The 20,849-nt window shown below is 42.3% G+C and overlaps 1 protein-coding gene across 10 annotated transcripts in view; it reads left to right on the top strand.

The window, feature by feature from the left end:
* Positions 1 to 20,849, top strand: part of CREB5 (cAMP responsive element binding protein 5) — a 406,577-nt gene that overhangs the window by 292,003 nt on the left and 93,725 nt on the right. For all 10 annotated transcript variants that reach the window (XR_010406449.1, XM_064575114.1, XM_064575111.1 and 7 more), the window contains 2 exons: positions 4,714 to 4,840; positions 10,013 to 10,123. Coding sequence is in view for 9 of the 10 variants with exons in the window: in XM_064575114.1 (XP_064431184.1) it covers positions 4,714 to 4,840; positions 10,013 to 10,123 (238 nt within the window). In the remaining variant the exon portion in view is untranslated. The remainder of the gene's footprint in view (positions 1 to 4,713; positions 4,841 to 10,012; positions 10,124 to 20,849) is intronic.

The raw sequence follows: 20,849 nt of genomic DNA, 5'->3' as shown, positions 1-20,849 counted from the left end.
GGCCTATAGTCTGATCCATTCATTAAACAGATGATGAAATGGAGAGCCCCAAAGTGAAGAAAGTCTCTCCCCCAGAGTCAGAAACTCTAATCGCAGTGGTATCTGGATCCTCTGCTCCCTGCCCACTCTTCTTTCCATTTTATTGCTTTGAAGCTTTTCATATTATTCTGCACACACCAAGTCCTTCCGAGTCCTTTTTGTTATTTATTACCTGCTCACGATTTCTTAGATGTCTGTGGTTGGATTTTGATGCTAACATTGATCTTCCAATTCTTTAACCTAATTTTTTTTCACTGCTTGCTTCTTCTCTTTACCTGACCACGTACCTGGCAGATGTATCTGTCTTGAGTTAAATAGGCAATCCGGGGTGCCATGGATCTTTTGAAGACCTGGGAAAGGAGAGCAGTCTGCAGTGACCCTCCTGAGACTTCCAAACAAAATCACTGGCCCCTCACTCCTTAAAAGATAGTTGGGCTTGTCCAAGGGCAAAGAGTGGCAGACACAGAGCTTGCTTTTCAGACACCCCTAGACTGGAAAACATCCTTTGGGGGTAAAAATGAGGACATAAAATCGCTCGCTGTGGTACCTTTCATTCTGTTAAGGACACTGAAAACACAGTCTGTCATCCTTGACATTTTAATTGAAAGAAAAGCTTACATAGATTTCAGCCGTAAGCAGTATGTTTATACAAGTGTATAAAGAGGAATAATCTGTCAAGTTGGGAAACTCTTAATGCTACGGGACTCAGTTTAGTAATTGAACAATCCAACATGAGCTCACACATCTTACCTTGTTCCATGCCTCAATAATTTTTAGTAGAAATACTTTACCTAGAGGCATATGGTTATTAAAAAGGAGGCTCGGCTTGCTCAAAGTCTGGAATTATTAGCTCATGGCAACAAGCCTGCACTGGAGAAAGACTGTTGGGTCTTTGTTTTCACAACTTTGCTGTGATTTGCCATCTTATTTTCAGAGTCTAACTGATGTGTTGTTTGGGAAGTTTTTGGTGTTTTTTTTTTTTAAAGGAAGAAAACATAATTTCACATGGATGAGAGACTTCTCGTGTTAGCAGTACTGCAGAATTTTACTGCTTCATTGCCAAGTCCAGGGAGCAGTGTGGATATCAAAGGAAATAGACCGTGAATTTATTTTGGTATAAAAAATCAATAATAACTTAGTTATGGGAGCCATCAAGGAATGATGGGGGAAGCCCTGTGTTGCAAGTTGAATATGAGCCGTGCTTCTTTTCATGACCCATATGATCTTGGGCACATTTAAATGTTTCTGAATTCAGCTTACTCTGAGTAAAATGGGGGTAATCTGACCTACCCAACACATGGCATTGCTTCAAGTCACATGAAGGTGAAATATTTTGAAAAATATGAAACTGTATAATTGTAATATAAAAAGTTTCAAGCAAGTGCAATGTGTTAATAATTATTTCTATATACACAAAGGGAATTAGATAATTAATGTAATTATTCCGATACCACTCTTGCTTCAATGATCAGAATATTCTGGACAAATGATTATTTATTGGGCCAAGCTACATAATTACCTCAATCTAACCCTTTGTATACCCTGCGATGAGTAGGAGTAGATTTTTTTTTCTTTCAGTTTTTGTAGTTTTAAAAGCCCAAACAAGAAGCATAGAAAATGCCGCAGTTTTGTTCCCAGCATGGGTCGGGAAAATTATTTATAGAATCTGTATAGGGGTGCCTGGGTGGCTCTGTCAGTTAAGTGTCCAACTCTTGATTTTGGCTCAGGTCATGATCTCAGGGTTCTTAGATTAAGCCCTGTGTCAGGCTCCACACTGGGTGTGGGGCCTGCTTAAGATTCTCTCTCCCTCTCCCTCTGCCCCTCCCTCCTGCATGTGCACATGTGTGCATGTGTGTGCGTGCACTCTCTCTCTCTCAAAGAAATAAATGTAGATTCTGTGTAAAACAATAATTCAAAGTTATTCAGAATCCAAACATGCATAGTTCTCAAATAGCCATCTCTCTTTCAAGTATATATTGTTAATTGGTTTGATTGCTATCATTAGGCAATTATTATAATTCCAAGGGAACTCAGTACCCTGAAAAGCTTTCTTAATTAATGAAGGAATGCTTTATATTTAAAAATCCGGTACATCTATGCATGGTGTGGAAGTAACTGACCTAATAAGAACATTGATTAAATGAAGCATACCATTCCCTAGCTACTCTATCCAGCTGGGAATTTTCCCTAGTTGTATGAAGAATGAAAACTCATTTTAAATTTGATTACTTTTGCATCTCCATTCACATAAGCATTGTTTAATTGATTTCCTTTCTAAAAATGACTCATCAATAGAAACTGATCACCAAGATTATCATTAATATGTCATGTTGGAAACAAAATGTAAATGATGATAACATGCTGCCCTTTCTTTAGGAGGATGATATGGCCAGTCATCGTTATAAAATGTTTTCAGTTGTCTTTTTTCACTTGTCCCTATCTATACCCAAAGCATTCCTCCTGGTGACTAGGGGAAAAGGCATATGGTAGAAGGTTGTATGTATGTATGTTTAGATGTATCTATATGAATGCATGGATGTATGGATGTATGTGTGTACATGTCTCTGTCTGGATATCTGTAGATGAGTGGATGGATAGATGACTAACAGCTTTCTGTGGTGATGGTCTCAGTGAATCTTTCTCCTTATAAAACAGGGCAGTTCAGATTACTAACCTTGCACTTGGAGGAACTGACCATTATTAAAGATGACATACAGCTATTTTCTTCCCAGCAAAGGTCACAAACAAAACATTAAGACTGGAGAATATAAAGCAAACCTTGTCTGTTGACAGAACCACATTTATACCTATCTGACTGGAGCCATCCACCTCTGAATGAGGTAGGCTTTAAGACCCAGTGAAGTACAACCTACTCTAGAATTTTGGAGCAAACGGAAACTAGCAGTTTCCTAGAACTGTAAAAGGTGAAGGACCTTCAAAGACCCTACTAATCCTATTGTTAATCTATACTCCAGAGGGCCCCAGGGCACATGTCAAGAAATACCCATAACACGCATTTGCTTTTCTGAAAACACTTTTTATTGTTACAGGCTACTTCTGTTGGCCTCTCCATGTAACTATTCATACACACATTCTATTCATAAAGCTGGATGTCATTTGTGGGCATCTACATGGAGTCTGGGTAAAAGTTTTATATTCTTTTATATTTTCATTTATATAACTTCCTGAACATATAAATATTGACTAATTTATGATTAATCCTCCTAATATTCATATGCCTGCGATAGCTAGCTCTGCCCAAAGGAGCTGTTAGGCAAAAAGGGTAGAAAACCTAATCTTTGAGATTTCAACAACAATGCAAGAGAGCATGTTGGCATTGTTCTCCCTGTTTCAATCCCCACTTTCTCCTCAAGTCAGTCACGGGAGGCACACAGCTCCAAAGAAGAGGCTTCTCATGCTACTCTGGATGGGACTATCCTTCCCCGAAGCATAGAAAAGCATTGGACCACACAGGACATTTCTGTCTGCAATCATTACCCAGCACTTAGCATGAAGGAATCTCTCTCTCTCTTTTTTTTTTTTTTTAAAGAAAATGCATTAATTCTGGAAGCAGTAACTTCATTTATGGCATTCAGGATAAGGTAGTTTAACATGGAAGACTCAGAGGTCCCTGCTGGGGGGGAGGGGATGTGTTTATTTATTTGTTTTGTTTTATTTGTTAAATCTTTAATTTAATGGTTTGACATTTATACAGCTCCCCAGAGCAAAAGCATCAGGAGATTGAGAATTTAGCTGAGGAGGTCGCTTATTTGCCATTTTTCATAAACACAAATAATTTCCTTTTTCCCTCAGCCACACATTCCCTGGCTCATTAAATCAATTTAAAGTCCTAAAAAATTTTTTTTTCCTCTGGCAAATTTAAGCAAAAGCTCAAACTATGCACTCCCCGGAGGAATGCTTACCCAAGTTCTGCAGGTCAGGCCAAAATCAGTTTCTGTCAAACAGCCTAACACCTCTAGTTATTATAAAATGAGGGACTGGTAATTGGGGGCTGGGCTCTGGACTTGCTTGAGAAAGGCTGGCTGCCGTGGCATGAGCCTCATTCCTGCTGCTGTGGTCTGTGTCCTGGCTTTGTGTTTTGTTGTTTGTTTGTTTGTTTGTTTGTTTGTTTCCACCCATAGTGGAGAACTATGAAAAAGTCAAAACAGATTTCTATTGGGAATTCATGAATAAAGTTGGCTTTACGAATCCAGACGGTGAACGTGTATCCAGAATAAAGCCAGGAGGGCTTCCAGGCAGAGGCATAGGAGAGTGCGGATGAAACAAACGTACACAGATCTCTGGGTCTAAGATCCTCCACAGGGCAGAGAATTCTGAGTAAACACAGGATTTCACCCCCAAGTCCCTTCCCTAAGATGTAGGGGTCATAGGAGATTTACCGGCTTGTTGACTATTGAACATGAGTTAGATAACAGAGGTCAGGAAATGAAGTGGAATTTGATATATTAACTAGGAAGCAGCAGAGGAAGCCAGGCTTGTGTTTGATTTGTTATTATTTCCCTAATATCCTCAATTATGTGATTCCCATCAGAGGATCTGATCTGTGCTCTGTAACGGTGTTGTCCCCGCTGGTTCCGGACGTGGGGAAGCAGGCAGTGAACCCCCTGCCCCCGGGCATCAGGAATAATGTTTGCTTTCTCTGTGTGTTGCCAGGCCTGTCCCAGGCTCTCTATCTTCTCTGCTACATCTCCACAACAGACAGAGACAGCCCATGCCAGCCTCCATGCCTGGGACCCTGCCCAACCCGACGATGCCGGGATCTTCTGCCGTCTTGATGCCAGTAAGTGCTTCTCCCTTCCACTGAGCCTTGCTCTTTTGAAAACAGTAAAAGAAAAGCTGAGATCTAAGCTGGAAAGAAAGCACCTTCTTCTGGATGAAAAGCTGAGCTGTGTGCTACTTTGCAGAGAGCACTCGGTTGTCTGTCCCTAGGCGTCTGGCTGGCTTTCCCGGCCTTCAGTGCTCCCTTAGTGAGGCCTGACCCCATCTTCCTGCCGGTGACAAGTGAGCTTGCCACACCCAGGGAATGGAATTTGTTCAAGGACACAGTGTTTTTCGACTAGCCCAAAGTCTGTATAGCGTGGGCTATATACCGAGTGTCCTTAACTCACCAGGGAGTGGTCTTGCCAGGACTCAGGGTGACAAATATAACAACAAAAATAATAACAATGGTACAGAATATCTGCTAATATGTGTCCCTGCGTATCAGAGTCTGTTAATCATGCTCACAACGTTTATTGAGTGCTTACCATGTGCTAGGCTCACAACGTTTATTGAGTGCTTACCATGTGCTAGTCCCTCTGTAAGCACTTCCTCAACATGTGAAACAATCCTGTCAGGCACGTGCTATTTCTTCCCCCTGGTTTGAATGGGAGAAGTACGGCAGGTAGCTTGCTTGGCTGAGAAGCAGCATAGCTGAGTTCTGAACCCAGGAATTCTGGCTCCAGAGCCCACTTGGTCAGCCACTGTGTGATACCACTGTATTCTCTGCTTTCACTGCCACAACAAACCTGTGAGGGATACACTGTTTTTACCCCCATTTTACAGACGAGGAAGCTGAGGCACAGGAGGCCGAGTAACTTAGCTAAGGTCACAGTTAGTAGGTGATGGAGCGTAAGGATTTATATCCAGGTGGCAGGACTCAAGAGTCTACATTCTAATCATTATGTAATACAGCCCCCCTCTCTGAAAACAACACATTAGCCTAGAAGGGACATACAGAGTATTCCAGAGCAAACTTTGCTCTTCTTCCACAGGATCCCCTCCCTGTGCTTCTTCATCCTCCCTGGCCTGTGCTTTCGGGAGCCTGGCTGGTGACCTTATTCTTGGGGCCACAGTTGTTCTCAGAAGTCCTAAGAGATGATATGACAATTCAATGAAAACCCTCCCACAACAGTATCAACAATGCCTGGCGGAGCATTTTCGCTTTTTAAGGGATTGTCTACATTTGTCACTTCGTGTCGCTCTCATCGGGATCCTGTGCGAATGGAATCCCGGTAATTATTGACACGCTCATTTTACAGATGAAAAGCTGAAGAGTAAGAAGTTGAAGGCAGCTGTCTAATGGCCCACAGCTGTGACAAACCCCACCTCAACTCACACTGAGCAGCTCAGATTCTCGAAGTTTGAGCAGTTTGCCGATTTTTCTGAGTGGAGGCAGGGGTGGATGAGGGCTGGGAGGCCCAAGTTCAGAGAAATGGACCCACCTGCTATAAATAGTGGCAGAAACAGTCCTGGCTGGAAACAGTGTTTGCAAAATCGGGCCAGAAGGAACAGATGAGTTGACACACTTTCCCTGCCTTGCTCACCTTAAACATCTTCAGACGAGCTATGACAGTGCTGTCACCAACGCCCCTTGCCCAGGTTTTATTCAACCCAGCCAGGCGCACGAAGACTCCCACCATAAGCTGTCTTCCTTTAGACGCTACATCCCTCTGGTCCAAAATGAGTGTCCTTTCATAAATTCTATCCACTAGCCAGAAAAATACCATTTCAGTGCCTTTTTTTTTTTCCCATCTAATTGTACCATTTCCAGGGACAAAGTTGGGACACGGGCTGAGACGGCCTGGCAAAAAAGTATCTGGTGCTGGTTTCCACCATCTCATCTCATTGTACAACTTGGCCTCCTGTTGATGCTTCAGAATAGAAGTAAAGGATCAGGTACATGATCAAGAGCCAGTGTAGACAGAAAGTCAGGGATGCCACCCCCACAGGAGTTCCCCAACCCATGTCACTGATATGCACAGCTGCCGTGACAAGTGTCAGTCTAAGAGCACTGATTCCAACTCGGGGCGATTGTTTGGCACTATCTGGAGATACTGCTGTTGGTTGTCAAAGCTGAGGGAAGGCTGCTGCTGGCCTCGGTGGGTAGAGGCCAAGGAAGCTGTTCAGCATTCTATAATGTGCAGGATAGCCCCCACCAGAAACGAATCATTTGGGCCCTAGATGTCAGCAGTGCTGAGGTTGAGAAACCTTGGTTTAAAGTGCCACGAATGTAACTCATGAAAACTATCGTAAAATCTCCAAAAAAAAAAAAAAAAAAAAGATACCCTAAGAGTTCCTGGTCCCAGAAATCTAGGCCTTTTCATCCTTGTTATCAAGTCTCCTGCTCCTATGCTCAGATTCTGGCATTTTAAGCATAGTTGTCCCATAGAGTTCCCGCCCTAGGGAACCATGATTCCCTTGGTATAAAAGATCAGTCTGTCTGTAGGTGTAGGTAATATCCTTAACTGATTTGCAGTGCATGCTGCCTGGCCACACATTTCACAAGGTCCTAGGTCTGAAGCAAAATGATGTATTTGTTCATTCCACAAGCTTTTGTTGAGCACCTGCTATGAGCCAAGCACTGCGCTGGATGTTGGGGATGTGGTGAACAACAAGGAAGGATTTCATGGTGGTGTGATTTCCTATCTTGAAAGTCAAATGTTCACAAAATTTGGGAATATGAACACTCATTTATAATTCAAAAACCCAGTGAGCTGTAGAGATTTTAACTCCCGTTTCCTGATTTGTTTCAGAAGGAAAGGAGAAGCTCAAAAAAAGGTGAAATCCTTTACCTGGATGTTTCACCTGCCGTGCTAAATGTTGCTTAGTATTCAGCAAAACCACTTCAATCATCTGACTTCTTAATTCTAGGCACCTCACCAAAGCACACTCGGGCAGAACCTTATTAGTATAAGCACCAAATCGTTGCCTTGCTGAGGCGCTTGCTGACCCCTTACAATCACTAAGATGGAAAAAATGTAATTTTTTTAAAGTAGAGAAATCAGCCTGTTTTCAACATTCTGTTGAATTTGTGAGTCATGGAGTAGGAGTAGTCACAGACTGTAACTTTTCCACAGAGTGGGCAGCATGGCTGATTTTGGATCCCGAGGCTGCAAGTAAGCCGCTCGCCCTTCTTTGTAGCTCATGATGGATAACAGCGTGGAAACTTTCAGATAATCATTTGTACTTCTCAATGACCTTCCTTCAGGAAACTGAAAGCAAAAGCTCATTTGGACTTGATTTCCCTCTAGGAGAAGGTTACCTACCAGTTGGAATAAAGGGCCAAATGCCTTTCCAACTCTTCCATCTCCCAGCCTCTGGAAGGGGGAATTACAAGCAATAAGCATTTTGTGGCGCAGGCTTCATGACTTAACAATTAGAGTACATGGACGTACTTAATAATGCTGAACTGTACACGGAAACCTAGTTACAGTGGTAAATTTTATGACATGCGTATTTTACCAGAATTACAAAACAATAATAAAAAATAAAATACCTAGGCTACCTGGAGACTCAGGGGGTATATGGGAGTGAGCATTTTATTTTCCTGAATTGATAAGGCCCCAAAAGTCGTTGCCAGCAGGCTCTAGACTGTATAGAAGATTCTTCATCAAACGGCTCCTTTTGAAGCAGTTTCACACAAACATACTCTTTTAGGCTAAGGGACGGCCGAGGGTGCTTTGCTATGACAGGGACCGTCCACCCGTCATTCGTGTCATTTCATGAGCACCGCTGCTAACCCACACATTAATGTCATAATTGCAGCCCCGCACCTGGGGTGGACCCAGCAGGGGTGCAGGGATGGAACCCGACCATGGCAGGGACCCTAAAGGGACATTTACCTCGGCTTTCCCTCTCCATTTTTGCCAGTGAGGTTTCTGTCCTCCGCTCTGGGAAGAGCTCCAGTGATAAAGAACTCTGTATTTTTCTCCTCAGACTCCCCAGGCTAACTTTGAGCGGAAAGCAGATTCCCTCAAGTTTCTGACCCGTTTTCATTTCCATCCTTCATCAAGGGGATCAACTTTTGCATTGAAGAATTTATTTTTTCCTCTTGACGAAAGTCTTCTGTGTGATTTACTATTAAGTGTACTTGCTTTATTCTAGTTCTTTGGAACGTGCTAAATTTCTACTCAACAGAAAATATCAATCACACATACCCTTCCTTGATTGAAAGAGAGGTTTTTCTGTATTTCCTTTTTAACAGGGACACCCTAGAGACAAAAATGCCAGAACTCATGCAGCTATTTGAAATGATGTTAATTCTAGACACAGTGGCAGGCCAGCAGGACAGTGTCCATCAGGTGTGGTACGGTACCCCCACCTGCTTTCTTCACCCCGCCAAAGGTCTAGCCCTGCCGTGAGGCCAAAACCTGCTGCTGTGTAGTATCCTGACTAGGTTAACTGGGAAGGGGAGCTCTACCAGGGGCGGCAGCTCAAATACCTCTTGGTCATCTTTTTTTTTTTTTTAAGATTTTATTTATTTGACAGAGAGAGATAGCAGGAGACACAAGCAGGGGGAGTGGGAGAGGGAGAAGCAGGCTTCCAGGCGAGTAGGGAGCCCGATGCGGGGCTCGATCCCAGGACCCTGGGATCATGACCTGAGCCGAAGGCAGACGTGAAACCGACTGAGCCACCCAGCGCCCCGCTCTTGGTCATCTTGATTGTGTTTATAAGTTACAGTGGCAAGAAGACCCAGCATATTTGAGAGCATTACTTTTTTAAGTTAATTTAATGTTTTCCTTATTGCTAAAATGATTCATGTTTTTGTATAAAACTTAGGGGGGAAAAAAAGCCATGGATAACCTGAGAGAACCATTTGGTATATATCCTTCCAGCATTTTTTAAGCATACATTATTCTTTACAGTTATAAAAAGAAGCATGACTCGTGGCAGTTTGGAGCGTTTGCAAAAGTGGAAATATTCCATACTTTTGTTTGCAAATGTACCATGACAACATGGTTCTCGTTGGCACAGGGCATCTCCCATAGAATGCATGGCTTTGGATTAATTCTTTGATGTCCTGGAGTTCAAGGCTCAGAAGTGTGTTACTTACCCTTCCCCAAACCACAGTCTTTCTCCAGAGTTATTCAAAGAAATTCTAAATGACCCACTTGAAAGAGAAATGCAGCTTTGTCTGTGACCTAGACTGCTTTTCGTAGACTTCTGATTCTGTTGCTTTCCTTTCTCTTAGATGGAGAGACAGATGTCCGTGAACTCCAGCCTCCTGGGAATGCAAGGTCCAAATCTCAGCAACCCCTGTGCTTCTCCCCAGGTCCAGCCAATGCATTCAGAAGCCAAAATGGTAAATAGCAATTATAATCATCCTTTTGTTATTTTGTGACTTTTTCTTTTGATTTCTACTCTGACTTCCAAATTTCAGTTGAGTCAGGTAGACGGCTCCATCGTCGTTTCGGTGAATAGGTCTTTTCTGTGGAAAGGCAGTACAGAACTTGGCTCTATCTTTGAGGATATTTGTTATTGAATCTTGGCATCAGATGACCATGTAATAAGCATTGGATCAGCTTCGGTGAAAGGGACATTTAGGAGTTTGGGGAGATCCATAGGCGTTCAGGTGGGATACACCCAAGTAGGTGTACATTTTCTCATAATGTGAAATTAACAAAAACAATCCAGAGTTTCTCTTCTTCAAGGTGGTCACAGTGTCAGTGTCACTCTTCCTGTCCCCATATCCGTGAAAACAGACATGTGATTTTTAAGCACACACTAGCATGGAAATATTTTTCATTTTTTGTTATAGTTGTCAGATGTGACACTAATTCAAAGGATCACAGCCTTGTTTTCATGCAGGGTAATTGCACCTCTTACTGAAATACGTGATTTCAGGTGACAACCTTCAGTGACTTTTAACATTTGAGATTTATGTGCAGTCAGTTCAGTCTTTCCCATCACAGTGAAAGATTTATGCATTATATCCTATTAAATATTAATAAAAGCAATGCATGTCCATCTTTGCAATATAAAATAAATTTGCTGGTTGTATTTAGTAGAGTTACTTGAAGTAGGTCGTTGGGTTTTCATGTATTTAAATTCTGGCACCACAATTAGTAAGGTATCAGATGGCAACAAAATACACTGTAGCAAAGTTGTTAGTATCTGATATTGGATGAGGGTGGCTTTGCCACAGTTCGGGGATTTATTTGGTTTCCTGACTGACAGCGTTGGGGACTGTGTCTGGTGGCTGGTATGAGGATGTTATTGACGCTTCTGAAAATCAGCCACCAAAACCAGTTGACTTCATTTTCAATGGCAGCAAGTTTTTTTGACGCCTGCTTTGGTCACTTTCTCTTGGAAATTTTACTCATTTGTCTTTCAGCTCCTTGATTCAAGGAAGCGCCTGAATTCCCAGTGTTGGCTACCTTGGGCAAATAAAATCTGTGGTTAAGAGAGTTCTCTTTGCCGTGCCACAGTCCCTGTGACATGCCAGATGGCACTGGCATCTTCAGCAAAGCTCGTTAAATCTTTTTGGAATTGGCAAATATTTTTTCAACTCAAGCCCTGCAGAGCCAAACCAAATACTTGCTGGCAGAGTGAAGTTCAAATTGGCATCTGTTTTGGAGACCAGAGTAATGCCATTTACTTTTTTTTTTTTTTAAGGAAAATAAAAAATTAACTGTTAAGGTACTTAAGAAAAAAACAAAATTAAGTTATTCATGTTTATGAATAAGTGTTCTGGGTCTGAGCATCAGATGCTCAGCTGGATTATTTCTGAATCATCTTGTTTGGTTTGGGGTCTGTATCCCTTTTGAGGGACCTCCCAGACAAACTTTAGGTGGATTCTTACACACAGTTCCAAACCAAATTTCCCTGCCAATTGATTTTCACGGGATTATATGCCACCACTTGATTCAGAAATGTCCTACCTCTCCTCTTCTTACTGGCAAAGAAGGAGAACGTTTCCAAAGGGAGTACAGGTTTATAATTATTTATATATATGAAAGAAAAACATATGATATGGCCAACTGTTGTGAATAATATCAGCTAGAGGCAAAAGGAAATTGGTCTGTACCTATAAAATCATGTGACCCCACAAACGTTTGTCGAGTTAAATTTACTGAGCAAGCACACGACTCTGCTGATTCATGCTCTGGGTCGATGGATGAATATTTCCAGATCCATGATGTCTGGGCTAATGAACTCTATCTTGGAATTAGGGCTTAGGGAGCATAGTTATTCTCTCTGTCCCAGGCTCCCACCCCTGACACCATTATTGTCAATCCGTTATTCCAAGGGGGAAAATGGGGGTATTGGCCACTTACATTTTGGAGAAATAGCATTTACTTAATAGCCTGGAAAAGTGTTTAGTAATCGGCTTTTAATACATTACTCAGCATTTCTATTCTCATTCCACTTGCTTTATTCACTGGAGAAACCAGTTATTGCCATCTACTAACTGTACAGTATTTTCTAGCAGCTTTGGACTGCTCAGATGAAAAGCTTTTAGGAAATACAAAGTGATGGAGAAAAAAAAAATCTTCCGTGATTTTAATGTCAGCCAGAGCCTCCCCAGGTTTCTCTGAACTGTGGGCTTTGTTGTTCTATGCCTAATTTTCTTCCTGTGTAAGACTGGAATGGATTCCAGATTTCAACTAAGACTCCTGTTTCACTGTTTTCAAGGACTTTTCCAAAGGTCACACATGGGCTATTGTGATGAATGCACTCTGCGGGGTGTGTTCTCAGAGCACAGGAGAAACCAGAGAGCTGCCAGGGAGGGTGTCGCCCACACCACAACACTGCAGACCTATTCTCCTGGGGACATTGGTGTCAGAGTGTCTGTTTCACACTCTCTATTGACCACTGACAAACGCCATCATCCTGCATCTCTGGTGAAACTTGGAGGTCCTGGAGGTGGACAAATCTTAAGCCAGTATTGCTTTAACTGTACAGCTTTGTTAGAAGCCGTTCGACTAGTGATTGCTCAGTAGGATGCATCCATCTTTCTTGCCACAAATTGGTCATTTCTATTGTGGAAGAGAGCAAAATAGCTGTCCCCAATAAGCTGTACAGTGTATTAATCCGGGATATCCAAATCAAGTAGCACAGTGCTCTTCTTATGATTTAATGTATATGGACATCAAGCACTGGACTTCAGTGTACTCAAGTCACGTCTGTCTGAGCCGGTTCTGTCATAATTCTGGCAGATTATAATTGAGTTTTATGGATTCTTTTTCTGAAGAATTTAGCCGACAAACATATGGCTTCATGATTATACGAGTGAATATATGCATACTGGATTTCGTTTTGGAGGTCAAAGCAGACTCAGAGCTGTGAGAGCTTTCCATCCTTCTAACCACCCAAAACAATGGGTTCTTCCTCCCAGATTCCTGGGATTGGTGGGCATCTTCCATGAAAATGGGGTCTGCTAGAAAGGAAGTTCCCTGGATACTGATGGACATTTTTGACATGCGAAGGGGAAAGGGAGAAAATGAGGGGGATAAGCAGACAAAAATGGAAAAGGGGAGGAAGAAGGAGACAGAGAGGGTAAGGGAATTTAAATCAGACTGCGACACATTTCTAGCCTCTCGTGGGCATGAGCGATTCTGTATTGGTGTGGATATGGTATCTTCAGAGTTACATAGATTTGTGTTCATTTCTATCTAGCTTTAAAAGAGGTTTTCCTTTTTCTTTCTTTTTTTTTTTTTTTCAGGCCAGTAATAGGGTTGGAAGCTAAATGGGGGGGCGGGGGGGGGGGCGGGGAGGGGGAATTGTCCATACGCCTGTCTTGTGTCTCAGTAATGTTGAGATGATTATCATACTGAAACCAACTAAAATGAAGGATGGCATATGAACAACTTTCCAGAGAGGGCTGAGGCGGCTCTGCCCAGGATTCACCTTCAGTTTAGACAGAGTTAGGGAAGCGAAGAGAGTGTTGATTAATACTAAGAAGAAGGTACATACACCCGAGACCTGATTTTGCCCTCAGGACAGCGCCATGACAGGGCTGTTGTCCCCATTTTATAGTTGAGACAACTGAAGCTCCTAGAGGTTAAAAAACTGGCCCGACGATACATCACATAGTGAAGGCTAACATCTCAGACTCCACCGACAAATCTTTTTCATCACAATATTGATCCTTTAGATAAAAATATCACACAGCTTCCAAGTAACAGCAATATATCAAATTCTTCAGGGTTCGTTTATATTTACAAAGAAATGGGAGCTAAGGATGGCAAGGACCTTCCGTTTAGGGGTTTAGACCTCCAGATAACCTGGAAAAGACGAGGGGTGGTTGCTAGTACCAAATGCCCCCCTTGGTTTAACCAGAGCTCTGTGGCCTCCCTGACTGATTGAGCTTCACTGCCTCTCTCTCCAAACACATTTTTATCTCGATGTTTCTTATTTTACATGTGTGTCTCCCCCCTTACTCGATTGATTGGGAGCTCCTTGAAGATAATCCTTGCATCATGGAAGTTCCTTGTACTAAGAAAGGCCCCATGAATGAGAGCTGAATTTAATTAGTTGAGTTGAGTTGAATTAAAATAAGGAGAAGGAACCAAACAGTAGCAGTGGAAGTGGGGGTGGGATGGAGTGAGTAAGGGGCAAGGGTGGGGCTCAGAAGGAGAGGATTAAACGAGATAAATGCTAAGCTAAGTAATCAACTAAGAAAGAGTATTTGACTACATTTGATTTCTTCGAAGCATATCTGGAAAAAACATCTGGCATGTTTTGTTTTGTTTTCTTCCTTGAGAGAAAAGCAATATATCTCTTACTTAGAAAATAGAAGTTGGAATAACATTGACCTCCTAGGAACTGAGAAGGGTCAATACTAAATGCTATTTCTTCCACTGTGATAGGCTAACTGTGCTGTATTTCACTTGTTGACTTGTCAATATCTCATTTATAGTTAGGTTTACAATTTATTGAATAGATACATAAATATGTGCATTAATGAGTGAAACAAAAAAAATTGGAAAGTCAAAGGCTTTTAGAGGTAGAAGGTACTTAGTGAAGACCTTGCCCAAATTCCTCATTTCACAAGTAAGGACACCAGAGGCAAATAAACACTTAGGGAAATCAAGCCATCATTTCAACCCAAAGCTGGGCCCCCAGTTCAGACCGTCACGTTTCTACCCAGCATGATGCTTTTTTCATCAGCTGTACTGATAAATTACTAACAGTGCTTCTTTTCTTGGCCCCTGGTTTTCTGCTGGCAGATGGGCAGACAAGAACTAGGGTGGTATAGTGCACAATCCGTGGTTAAATCTCCACTTTGTTTTGAATGTCAACCTGGGTGTGTTTGTGTTTGCCTTTCCCCTCCCTAATTATCGAGCTGGATAACTGTTTGCCTACGGTGCCCCTTGGCCACCCACTGTCCAACAGATAAATCACAGAGAAGCCTGGCTCCATATGGAGCTGCCTGGAAAGTTTATACACATGAAAAGACAGTCTCCAGGTAACATCTCCCGGGCACTCTTGAGAAATGCTGCTCTGCGATTTGCCTATTTGCTTTAATCACCCCCGGTTTCACTTCCTAAAAGTCCAGGAATTAAAAAAAAAAAAAAAAAAAACAGTGAATGAATAAGCTGTCTGCTTCTCAGAAGCTTTGTGGTGAGGCAGGAAATACTGTTGACTTTAAAGAAACTCTCATTAATTTTTGAACCGTGCCAGCAGCCATGTGTCCCTGTAACCAGTGATCACAACAGGAGGATGGCCTTAGCCAAGGTGGCCACTGTTCTCAGAATCCTCCTCCCTTGTTGCTACGAAAAACCACTGTCCCATAGGCAGATGAGTAGGACTGATGTAAGATTCCATGACAACAAAAACAGCAACAAAAATCTACGCCCTCACTAACATGAGTGATGGGTCTCGTTCTAAAGGCACTTTGCTTTCTTAAAACACCCTGGTAGAAAATAATAACTGTTAACATTAATTAAGCACTTGTATATGTGACAGAAGCTATGTTAAGCATCTTATGTTTTCTCATTTAATCCTCGCATCAATCTCATGAGGGAGATACTCTTAATCTCATTTTGCAAATGAATAACCTGAGAAGTTAGGTAACCAGTGAAGAACATACAAGCTGGTAAAATGTGTTGGGATGGGAACGCAGGCATTGGGCTCTTGGTCTTGGCTCTAAACCATGATGATTTGCCAGTGGGGGGCAGGGAGGGGGATGATCACCCTATGGGTTTCTATTAATAGAGCCCTTCCCAAATTACAAAGCCTTCTGTATTCAGGTATCATTGGAGCCTCGTAGCAACCCTGTAAGGTCAACAGGGAAATATTACTATCTGCATTTCATAGACACAGAAAAGTTAAGTGGCTTTTCTGGCGTCGTCCAGTGGCATAACCAGGCCCTGCACCCAAGTCTTCTGTGGGTTTTGTCCCGTTTCCTCTTTATCATGCCATCCCTGGTATCCCTATGGTAACTTGCCCTGAGTAGAAGCAAGTTCTTACATAAACAAAACTCAGCAGTAAAAGTAAGATGAGGCTCAAATTAATAGCTCAGGCCCAGCTACCTATTCACTTATGCCTATTAGATTCTGTAGTTCTCATCGGCTAAACACAGGAGAGAAGCCTGATTCATATTTCTGTCTGGCCAGGACAAATGGTGAATTTGAGCTTAGTTATGGTTATTAAAGAATTAAAAGTAGCAGCGTTTCTCTAACAGCAAATAGAAGTCTCAACTCCTTTCTGTTGACTGAAAGTATACCCTCCCATATGCCATTGCCACTTTGCCCATTTAAACTATAGAAAGTTTAAAATTTAGGGATATATCATGCCACTTTTTTGGCAATGTAAATAATTCAGTTATGAGATCCTTGATAAGAGCTAGCAACCATTTGTTTTTATTTCTATAGAACAGAATAAATTCCTACAGAATTACATTCCATGTGCTGATCGGAACCTCAAATACATGGGATTATACATTTGATTATATTTGTTTTGAAAATAAGAATTTGAGAGATTATCATTTGCCTATGAATCACTAGATTCCAAAGAAGGAAAGGTGCTTGGGAATTATTTTAGCAAAATTCATTCCCTTTGAGAAAAAAGGCCTGAAGTTCAAGTTAATAGCTTGTCCCAGGTCACATAGCTAATTAGCAGAAAGAAGAGGAATGAAAACTCAGTTTCGGGATTTTCAAGTTTATGGAATTGCACTCCCCACGTGTCATTCAGGAGCTGAAAGGGAAAGCCATCTGCTAGCTGCTGTGATAGCGAACTTTCTAAGAGGAGTATGTCCTGAAGTGTTTTCTGAGTTTGGTTAGCGAGGCAAAGTACCTGGGAGAAGAGGTTCATTCAGCTTTTCCCTTTTATATCATGTCAACTGGGAATTGAAGCTAACCATCAGACTGCCCAAAGGAATGGGCCCAATTCTCTATAATTCTTTTTGAGACTGGGGCAGGGTGGGGGGGTCTTGACATGATACCACTAAGCAATTCTTTTTTTTTTTTTAATTCAAGTTAGTTAACATATAGTGTATTATTAGTTTCAGGGGGAGAATTTAGTCATTCATCAGTTGCATATAACACCCAGTGCTCATTCCATCCCGTGCCCTCCTTAAGGCCCATCACCCAGTACCCCAACCCCCCAACCCCCACCCAGCCCCCCTCTGGCAGCCCTCAGTTTGTTTCCTGTCCTTAAGAGTCTCTTCTGGTGGTCTCCCTCTCTGATACCACTAAGCTATTCTTAATCATCATCCAGAGTGTGGATGCACACCGAGTATTTCATCTCTTGGTGCTGAGGACAAACTGCCTCGATCTTGTCTGCCACCAAGCAAAACTAAACTTCCCATGTCTCCTCTGTGTGTTCCTTGGGCCGTGTGGATCTTCCACGGGCCTTCGGAGGTCTGTATTGTGCCAGTGCAGAGCGTTGGCTGAGATTGCTGCTTACACAACACAAAGGGGTATTGAAACACCCCTTTCCATCCGATCTCTTCTCTTGGCTCCCCCCCCACACTCCCCAGCAAGCTCTTCATACACACATTCAGACATTCTCCTGGGACGCATTGTCTTCCCAGTTTGATTTCTTTCTCTTTCTGTCAGTATCCACCCTGTTTTGGTAACCATGGCAATAGGTGAAACACAATCCCAATATTTGCTCGCCGCCTCTGTCATCCAGCCCAGCACGCGCATTGCCGGGTCTTGTTTTTGTGTTTGTTTAATGTTCCCAAGCCTGAAGTCAGATGCATCTGGGCAAGGACACCGCACATGGTCCGGTTCGGAATACCCCCCCTCAGACAGTTTTCAGGCATGTCTTCTTTGTGTATCTGTGTACGTGTGCGTGTGCGTGTGTCCCTGTCTGCTTTGGAACATTGTGCAAATAAGTTCAGCTTGTGTCAGAATAGCCAAGGGGGGAAAAAAAGGAAATTTTACAAATCTTGGTACAGGGAAGTTCTGCTTTTGGCAATGGTCTTTTTCTTGGAATTTGTGTATCTTTCCAAGATTTTTGCCAGCACGACTAATAACGAAAGTTTGCTTTGCACTTTAGGCTGATGGCTCTGCCTCGATTTGGCATTTTATGTGGCAAGTACAGAAAATCTGTCAGAAAATTTGTGCCTTGAGGGTGATGGAAGGTGGGACATGGGGGTGGATGGAAGAAGTAATGTTTTCCTAAAGTTTGGGGATTTTTCTTTTCTTAAAAAATAAAAGGGAGAATTTAATCTTCGAGTGAAAAACTAATGAAGAGTCTATTTTCCCTACTTGTATCCTTTTAAAATTGTCTTTTTTGTCCCCTGTTCGTTTGAAAAGCCAGCTGTACTACGATAACTGTAGTACTATATGACTGTTGTGTTTGCCTTGGTAGGAATAAGATGAATTGCCAGGTTCTCAGAGTAGTTAAGTCCCACACAATAAAACTAAACATCAAGTATTTGTATTTTGAAATGGTATTCGCAGTCACCAGAACAGAAGAGGTGTTTAAGGAGGACGAGATTTTCACCCAACTGTGGCCTTGGATTGTGGAGCTTGAAAGCGCAACCAGAGAAGCAAGGCCGTAACCTGATTCCAGTAGACGGCCAGGAGCTGAAGTGTAAGAGGAAGCAGGAGCAGCTCCCTGGGCTAGAATTTCAGACCTGGCAGGTGTTTCACTTGCACCCTTTCCTGGAACATCCTTCTCCCTGTTGGCACTTGGCACAGGAACGCACCCGTGTTTCCATGGTACTTGAGGTCTCAGTCTGGTCCTGTGACTTCTAGGCTCTTCTGCCCCGCTCGGCTCTGCACACCAGGGCCACTCTCTGAGAGCCCCTCCCAGGAGGCTGGCACCTTCCTGGAGGCTTCTTGTTCTCTCTGGCTGCCTTGCTTCTCCTGTTCTAGTTCCTTCGCCTCTACAAACTCCACTGCTCCTTTTTTTTCTTCTTTTTTTCAAGACTCAGCTCAAATGCACCTTTCCTATGAAGTCTTCTCAACTTCCTCAGGTAAGGCACAGTTCTTCAGCACGCCTGTTGCAAGGGTAGACTCCATTTGTACCTTGTTTATCTCTGCCTTGTGGAGCTTCATTATGTGTCGTTGTCTGCGTTCTGGCCTCACAAACAGCCTGTGATTCCTTAGAGAACAGAGGCCAAATGGATTCAGCTCCTTGTCCCCAGGTTGGCATCTCTCCCAAATGTTCTAGGTGCCCAGGAAATGTTTGTTGATAGAATGAACAGGGGGAAGTCTGATCAACTAATTTAGGTGGGAATGTTACTGTGAATTAATATATTACCCCACACTGTGGGCTTTTGTGTTGTTGTTTTTTTTTAAGTTCCAGGGATAAGGTAGGACTTAACTTAGATGATTGGTTCACAGTGATAGAATTTCAGGACCCATGACAAATGGGTGGGAGAGAGATTTGAGCAGGTTAGAATCTTTCCCACAACTCCCCAAATCCCTGCATTGGTTGGTACCTGGGAATCTGCCAGCCACAGCGAAGTGCAGCTCTGCAGAGAGCCCAGCACAAGCCCTCTAGGCCCAGTGTGGCACCTCCACAAGGTGAGGTGGCACTTGGCACAGGAACGCACCCGTGTTTCCATGGTACTTGAGGTCTCAGTCTGGTCCTGTGGCTTCTAGGCTCTTCTGCCCCACTCGGCTCTGCACACCAGGGCCACTCTCTGAGAGCCTCATTATATTAAGGTGTTTTGATACTTCAGTATTGAAATCCCCTTGGTGTAGGCCCAAGACTATCGTACTTTATTTAATACATAAATTCACAAATTCCAGGGGCGCCTGGGTGGCTCAGATGGTTAAGCGTCTGCCTTCGGCTCAGGTCATGATCGAGCCCCACGTGGGGCTCTTTGCTCAGCAGGGAGTCTGATTCTCCCTCTGCCTCTCCTCCTGCTTGTGCTCTCTCTTTCTCTGTCAAACAAATAAATAAAATCTTTTAATAAATAAATAAATTCACGAATTCCAATGTACTTTTGGTCAAAAATTAATATGTAGTGGCAAACTTTTAGAGATATGTTAAAATGAAAATATTCTTTGCTTGTTTCCCTGTTCATATATGTAATATATCAAAAATTAGGTTCATACTGAATATACACCTTATATCCCATTTTTAAAAAGTTTCACATATTATAAGCATTTTCCCATATCAAGTGTCTTTTGAAAACATTTTAATAATTGTATGATTTATCCTATGGGTGTCACATAAAAATTTTAACTGTTCCCTTATTTCTATTTCTAGATATTTAGATTTTCTCTACTAGAAAAAAACCCTTTGATTATAAAAATAAATTTTAAAAACCTGATCTGAAATTATTTAATTATATCTTTGATTATTTCTTTAGGATAGATTCCCAGAATTAGGATTATCAGGTCAAAGAGAATTAAACATTTTAACGTCTTTATATATATACTGCCAAATTTCTTAAAATTTATACTAATTTTCATTTCTATCTTTAATACAAGAGGATATCTAACAGCATTTTCAGAAGTGTTCAGCATTATTAATTTTTTAAAAAGATTTATTTATTTATTTTAGAGAGAGACAGACACAGAGAACGTGCTGGGGGGGTTGGGAGAGGCAGAGGGAGAGGGAAAGAGAGAATCTCAAGTAGACTCCCCACTGAGCATGGAGCGCAACATGGGGCTCAA

Source organism: Mirounga angustirostris, unplaced genomic scaffold (assembly GCF_029215605.1).
Source record: "Mirounga angustirostris isolate CCGP_5_RB_7025 unplaced genomic scaffold, mMirAng1.0.hap1 SCAF_12, whole genome shotgun sequence".
In the NCBI taxonomy this organism is placed as follows: domain Eukaryota; kingdom Metazoa; phylum Chordata; class Mammalia; order Carnivora; family Phocidae; genus Mirounga; species Mirounga angustirostris.
Note: the sequence above shows the minus strand (reverse complement) of the source record. Positions and strands in the feature narration are given on the sequence as shown.